At 41.1% G+C, this 7,041-nt stretch overlaps 2 protein-coding genes across 2 annotated transcripts; one reads left to right on the top strand and one right to left on the bottom strand.

The window, feature by feature from the left end:
- Nucleotides 1-298: 298 nt before the first annotated feature.
- On the bottom strand, nucleotides 299-1,564 carry SARC_09792 (hypothetical protein; the record flags this gene model as incomplete). Its single annotated transcript, XM_014296183.1, has 3 exons — nucleotides 299-504; nucleotides 900-1,214; nucleotides 1,558-1,564. 3 exons carry the CDS (start codon nucleotides 1,562-1,564, stop codon nucleotides 299-301), a joined length of 528 nt encoding a protein of 175 aa, XP_014151658.1.
- Nucleotides 1,565-4,738: 3,174 nt separating this feature from the next.
- On the top strand, nucleotides 4,739-6,808 carry SARC_09791 (hypothetical protein). The gene is made up of 2 exons (XM_014296182.1): nucleotides 4,739-5,624; nucleotides 5,868-6,808. Exons 1-2 carry the CDS (start codon nucleotides 4,782-4,784, stop codon nucleotides 6,666-6,668), a joined length of 1,644 nt encoding a protein of 547 aa, XP_014151657.1. The 5' UTR covers nucleotides 4,739-4,781; the 3' UTR covers nucleotides 6,669-6,808.
- Nucleotides 6,809-7,041: the final 233 nt, after the last annotated feature.

The following is a 7,041-nucleotide window of genomic DNA, read 5'->3' as shown; positions in this document are numbered from 1 at the left end:
CTATGTGTGTGCGCATGCGTGGTCGTTTGTATATTTTTATGTTTAAGTTTGTTTTTGTGAATGTGTATGCGTGGTCTTTTGTGTATTATTATACTTTTATTCGTATTTGTGTGACAATCAATGTGCTTATGTCTATACATGTGTTCTTCCACCAGCCTATTAGTTTGTTGTGGACCGCGATTTTACACACAACGTCGCTGAATGTTTTTCTTTTGGCGAGATTCACGTATGACATATCCATAGGATCCACTCTGTCCATGGGCTCAACCATAGCGTTCTGTACGTTTGACAAAATGTTCTAATCTTTTTTCCAGCCTCGACTGAAGGCGGTGCTGGGAATTGACTGCTCACGTATTATCTGAGCGTTCTTTGCTACGCGTGCCTGCAACATCTCATCGGTTACATCGTCGGCTTCATTGCTATCACTATCGTCGTTGTATTTGTCCCCACTAAAGGATGTATCCGCTGAGACATTACAAGCATAGCCGGTATCCATAGATGCATCTGTTATTTTAGTTCAAAAAGTAATATTGTATCCAGTGGCTTTGTTGTCAAGCATAATTCGTGTGTCCCCTTCGTCCAATGATACCAAGTCATCATAGTGTTTATTGTCAACAAGAATTGAGCAAAATCGTGCAAACGCGTTATTATTTTACGGAGGACAGTCGACTCTTGAGCTGGCTCATTCTCTTTCACAACTTTTGTCACGTTCGAAAGTTTCTTCAATACTTTCGTTTTCTTCTTACGAGTTATGTTGGGTGGTGTTGAATACCAGTTAGGCTTTCCGTCTGTTATTAGATCATTGTCGATCAGTGCGTTTGTAAGAAACTTTTTTGACTGATTACTGAAAGACTTTCTGTTATTATTAGCAGTGTGGTCACGAATATAAATGAGTTGACCTTTTGCATCATGTTTCACAGGAACACCGCGTTTGTGTAAGCCAACCATAAATTCTCGACGACGGAGTTCGGTATATGCAGCATCACGTGACCACAAATGGTATTTAGGAGGCGTAGTTCGAGCTGTTGTTGTTGAATCACTCAAGAATGCAGAATCCGGTTCCGAATCTGTCGCAGTCTCATCAGTTCCATCATGTGCTGAAGAAGGCTTTGACGATGGCTGTGCATCATGTGCGGCGCTCTCCTCATCGCTGCTGTCGGGTAAATATGTCCACGTCTCCTTCTCTTGGCCTCCTTCCGTTCCCGATATCTCATCTGGAGGAAGCTCAAATATGAATGGTTACATAGAGGCAGTTCCAGTTTCAATTTACTATCTGTTGTAACGATACACTGCTGTTTTATGCTGAAGACCATCGAACCTTTATCCAATTCTTCAATTCCTTACACAACACACACACACCACACTTCTAAACGACTAGTTCAACGGACGGATATCCTGTTATTGTGCAACCGAACGCTTCACCTTCGCTGTCGTTAAACATTTATGTTGGATCAACAGTTCAACACTACAAATAGACTTCTTCCCATCAATATTTCTTGAACCACTACAGCGACTATGAGAGCCATACCATATGTTCATACATTGTATCATACATACTTGCCATTTTTGAAATAAATAATATTATCCCTACAAATAAATCGAAATGTGGCGGGCTGCACCACCAATCAGCCTCTACTACGTTTATGATGTCACGACAGCATTTTTTTAAAGGTGAGGCACAATTTTGACGTCCTTGTGTTTTAAACACATTTGAAATTCAAATCGATTCAAGCATCTCTGGCCAACTGAATACTTTAATTAAAATTTCTTTAGCGCCCTCCCGTTAAGAACGACCCTTAGATACATATAAATAACTGTTTTTTTTTGTTATTAAAAAACAAATAGGTTAAAAACAAAACAAAACACAACAACGGAACATTGCCCCCTAAAATAGAGAAGAGTCTAAAAAAGGTTAGAAATACGCAATATCAACAGAATCAGGCCTCATTATGTTACGACTATACGCGAGACTGCGAGAGTGTACGACTGTACGGCCTCAAAGTCTCAAACTGCAATACAATAGGGCCGGGGATCTTAGCAGAAAGTGATGTTGGACTTTTTACTATTTAGGCTTAATATGAGTTAAAAAGGTACAAAGACCAAGAAGACAAACTGACAAAGTCCCAAACCTCAAGTCCTAAGTCCTAAGTCCCAAGTCCCAAGCCGAAGTCCCAAGTCCCAATAGTTAAGACCCAAGCCCAAGCTTAGGAAGGCAAAGAATTCCGAGGAATATAACGCTCCTGGAGTCGGGGGAGTATCGATGAGGAGAAGTTTCTGAAGTTAGTGTCCAATGCAAACGAAAGTTGTGATTACAAATAAATATAATAGTTGCTGGGTATGTATAAAAAAAAACGGTTTCTTATTTTGGCAGGGTGGCACATGGCGTCGATGGCGAATTGAGATACAATAAGTTTTATGTAGAACTGCAGCCTGCAAGTGCGGGTCCAGGCAAGTCTGCAATTGGAGAACTGCAGCTTAACTACAGCAGCTAGTCGCTTTTAGCAGGTTTATCCGTTGTTGGGGACTTGTGGTTTTACAATTGTTTTATTGAGAATAATTTCAATGTCTGTGATACAAAATAAATATCATCATGGAAACAATTCCTTTTTTTCATAAGTACATATATGTGTGTCAGAGCAAAATACAAACAATGTCTGTCCGATATTTGTATTTTGTTGAGCATTCTAATTTTTATGAAACATTATAATTTTTCTACAAATGCGATGTTTTATTGTTTTTGTTGCGATAAATGAATACATTCTCTTGAGAGAAAAATATATTCACTCACTCTCTACTAGCTCTCTCTGGAGAGAGGGTACAGAGTAGAGTGAGATCGAGTGGGGCCAGTGGGCCAGTCGCAACTGTGGAGCTTCGTCTCATCTCTCAGGCTCTGTCACTGAGTTTAGAATTAGGTTATTTAGGACATAGTTCTTTTTTAAAAAAAGAAAAAAGAAAATACAGACTCTTGTGGTAGAATTTCTTTTCGTCTCAGTCTATACTCTCTAAAGTCTAGCTAACCTCAAACCGTTTTCCGTTAAAACATATATATCAAATAAATATTCTACTTATATTTCATATGTGATCCTTTGTTTGCTCATAGGTACAACTTGCGGGTCTAAACATTTATTTATCATATTCACGATACGAAAAAGTCCTATAAAAGAACTTAGATAGGCCCTTCTGATCACATTATAACCATTCTAACGTTTTGAAATTGAATAAGAATGCGTTAACGTTCTACTTCTATCCCGTTCCCTCATATCGTTATAAGCATAGGTCTACTAGAGTAGAGAGAGAGAGTGACTAAATATGTATTTACAATTTATGTAGGCCTGAGTTATAACTAGTCATGAGTCATGAGTCATGAGTCATGACTCACTCATGAATGTCAACTGTCAACTAACACAACTAGCCTTACACACTGACACAAGTGTCACAGTCACAGTCACGCTACACTACACTCTACAGACCAGAGTTCTACACACGCACACAGAAGAGAGAAGTCTTAGAAGAGAGCGAGAAGTGAACTGTTGTTGAACTGGTCTGTGTCTCTGTGACTCTGTGAATCTGTGGCGTGTGAATTTGTAGAGTGTGGACTGTGGACTGCTAAGCTCATTACGTTATGGGGGTACGCTTGTATGGAAAAGAAGATGAACGTAAACGCATATTTATTCAATTTTAAAACGGTATAACGGCTATAATATGATCAGAAGGGTCTACTTAAGTTGTCGTGTAGGACTTGCTCGTATGGACAAAATGGTACACACTTAAATCTTTAGACCTGCAAGGTGCACCTGTTAGCATACAAAGGATCATATATGGAATAAAAGCTGAACGTAAACGTATATATATTCGATTTATCTAAGTTTTAACGGAAAACGGTTTGAGATTAGCTGTGGAGTCAGGAGTCAGGAGTCAGGGCTCAGGAGTGGATTGTACAGTGTACGGTGTGGACTGTTGATTTTAGGAAGTTAAAAAGCTGCTTTTTATTTCCAGAAATATTACTCCAAGTTTTCTACTTTGTATGCAACAGAAGGAGGTCATGCGCTATGATGTCCAATAACAGCTGTTGTGCTGCTCTCAGGAGTATTGACTTATAGTAATTCACACTACCGTGCAGGAGTCGGTCAGGAGACTCAGGATTGCAGAGCAGTGCAGAGTTGCACGGTCACTGCAGTGTACAATTTTGAATTCACACCTATACATTTTATTAGTTTTTAAAAATATATATAATTATACACTTTGCCTTTTTTTTAATTTAAAAAACAACAATAAGATTTTCGATACGGTGACGGAGTGTTTGCCTGTTTGGGGCTTTGGGACTTGGGTCACTGCCTCACTAACTCTAGTAGTCTCTGCAGGAGTGTAGGGGTCTGGGACTCTGGGAGTGTGACTGGTGATACTGGAACTGTGTGAGACATGAATCTCTCACACCGGACATTTATGATGAGAGTTGACTTGAGAGTTGAGACCAGCTTGAGCCTTGGGAGTTGGGACGGTGCATAAATTTAGAATATTACGCCTTTAGCTTCGCGGATTCTCAGCTGGTGGCCTACTATAATTCGATGAAATAGATAGAATTGCGAAATGTGGATATACGCAGTAAATACTGCTCGGTTCCCCGATATCCGTATTTTTTTTTTGGGTGAACCTGTTCTCGATGTCAAGAAGACTTTTGGTCGCGTTCCACAAGAGTATAAGAACTGTTCGAATCATTCTCGTCAATATCACACTCACACAATACTGTTTAGGTGGAAAGTTTAAGACATAAATCTTACATCATGGAGTCGAAAAAGGTCGACATTAACGAAGCTACACCGTCAACTACTGCGATACTTGACACACCTAGTAGAGACGTGCTGGACGATCACAAAAAGTCAGACAATGCCGAAGTAAGTGACGTGTACCCCCCAGGAAGTGCAGGAAAGCTAGACCCTGCACTAAAAAGACGTGTCCTGAAGGGAACCATTCTAAATTGGATCTTCGGGACCATAGCATACATAGTGGCGTTCGCTATTTTCACACCCATGTTTTTGCGTATAGTAGAGCTTTTTGACGATAAAGTGCCGGATGTGGCCAGTACATCCGCTATATTGGAAACTAGATTATTTGAATTGACGGGCAAGACTGATGCCGAATTCGCCGAAGCTTTCGCCAATAATCTGGGCTCGGTATTTGTGAACGCCGCCTACGATAACACTAGTACGGAAGTGCTTACAGAGCAAACAACCTCGGCATTGGGCATGTTAGCATCTTCTTTGCCTGTAGAGTCGGCGATGAAAAGTTTGGTGCCTCTGGCAACGATAGCGAAGGCTACTTCCGACGGCGACCGTACCCTTGCATTAGAGCGAGTCTCGGCCGCTGTGCAAGGAGTCGTCGGCGATCCTACTGTTTTTATGGATAATATTCGCGACTCAATGGCAGGGTTGGCCAGTTACACAGGTGATGCAGCAGCGTCTGCAGCTTTGGTGCCAGTTGCTCTTGGAGGTGCAATGTATCAGGCTTTAGGCACATCCGCGGAAGAACTGGTATCAGAAGTATCCACGTCCTTTTTTGAAGCTGCAAAATCGCAAGCGTTAAATGAGATGTTCGATTTAACCTGGATTGCTCTACTCACCACCTGGGTAAGTTCGCCAGTAATTGATACTTTTTTTTTTGGTGTGAAGGCTGTTTCTTGCGCGCTTTATATATTTCTCTTTCTGCAACTGTTTTCTTGCGCGCTTTATATATTTCTCTTTCTGCAACTGTTTTCTTGCGCGCTATTTGAATATTTCTTTCTACGGGTGAATATACGTCGTTCTGCGTATATTTGTGCCTATACCCATTGCATTTATTTATACTCACGAATCGTTTTTATAACTCTGCAGTGTATTGTCGTCTTCACGGGGCTATTGATGTGGTACTGCCGTGACGAACCTGAGATTGTAATGTATAACAATCACTTCAAGAGACACTGGATTATCGCGGGTCTGCTTCTTTGTCCTATCGGCGTATACTTCGCAGCCATTCCTCTTTTCCAAATCACAACCAACACGGACGTTGTGCAGGATCTTTACCTTTCAGGCGCCTGTATCATTAGTTTTATCGCCGTCTTGGGATTCAGTGCGCCAATCGTTTGGATGGGTCGCTCATGGTTCATGGATTGCACCCGTAGCAAGGGTGGAATTATGAACAACTATTTCTTTATGGCTCCGTGGCACTTCTTCCTGGTGCTGCTCATGTGTAGCTTCCATATTTGGGGCTATTTTGATCATGACGTCTCGGTTATGATTGATTTCATCCCCATCTTTTTCACCGTGGTAGTGGTTGGAATGGAGTTCAGTCACTATTCATTTGGGATCCTGTTGAAGTTTCACAGACAAGACTACTACGCTGGGTTCTGGCCGGCCGGCCGCATGTTGACTGTGTTCGGTATTACCTTCATGATCGGTTATATTTGGTGCGGTCTTCAGAACTCGAAAATGCTGGCGGCGCTATGGATCCCTAATCATCTAAATTGTATCGTATTCGGCGCAACAATAGATATTTTTTGGTTGCCAATAGTCCAAGCCTTGGGAAGAAAGTTTAACAGCAATGGTAAGGCTACCTTCAACGACTGGGATATTGTCACGTTGCCCACTGAGGGACAGCTTCTGGACGAAGGTTCAGGCAAACCTATGGTAGTGTAGGTTTATTAGTCTTAAGTTTTAATAGATAACTTAAGTTTATGATAGGTAATATAGGTGATAGTATGCTTGTAGCAGAGAATGTGTTTTTAATCTGACTCGTTCTCATAATAAATTTAATAAAAACGGTTAATTTTGTGGTCTTCAGAACTCGATAATGTTGTCGTCGGTATGTATCGTCATCCATCGTAATTATATCATATTCGGAATAATAATAGATACCTTTTGGTTGCCAAAGAGTCCAAGCTTTGGAAAGAAAAAAAAAGGTTGGCAGCAATGGTGTAAGGCTACCTTCAACGACTGGGATATTGTCACGTTGCCCACTGAGGGACAGCTTCTGGACGAAGGTTCAGGCAAACCTATGGTAGTGTAGGTT

Source organism: Sphaeroforma arctica, assembly GCF_001186125.1.
Source record: "Sphaeroforma arctica JP610 unplaced genomic scaffold supercont1.1046, whole genome shotgun sequence".
NCBI lineage: Eukaryota > Ichthyosporea > Ichthyophonida > Sphaeroforma > Sphaeroforma arctica.
This window is presented reverse-complemented; position numbering and strand designations above follow the sequence as displayed.

Coding starts and splice junctions, on each gene's coding strand:
- SARC_09791 (XM_014296182.1), top strand. CDS start 4,782: ATGGAGTCGAAAAAGGTCGACATTAACGAAGCTACACCGTCAACTACT. Junction 5,625..5,867: donor TTGCTCTACTCACCACCTGG/GTAAGTTCGCCA, acceptor ATAACTCTGCAG/TGTATTGTCGTCTTCACGGG.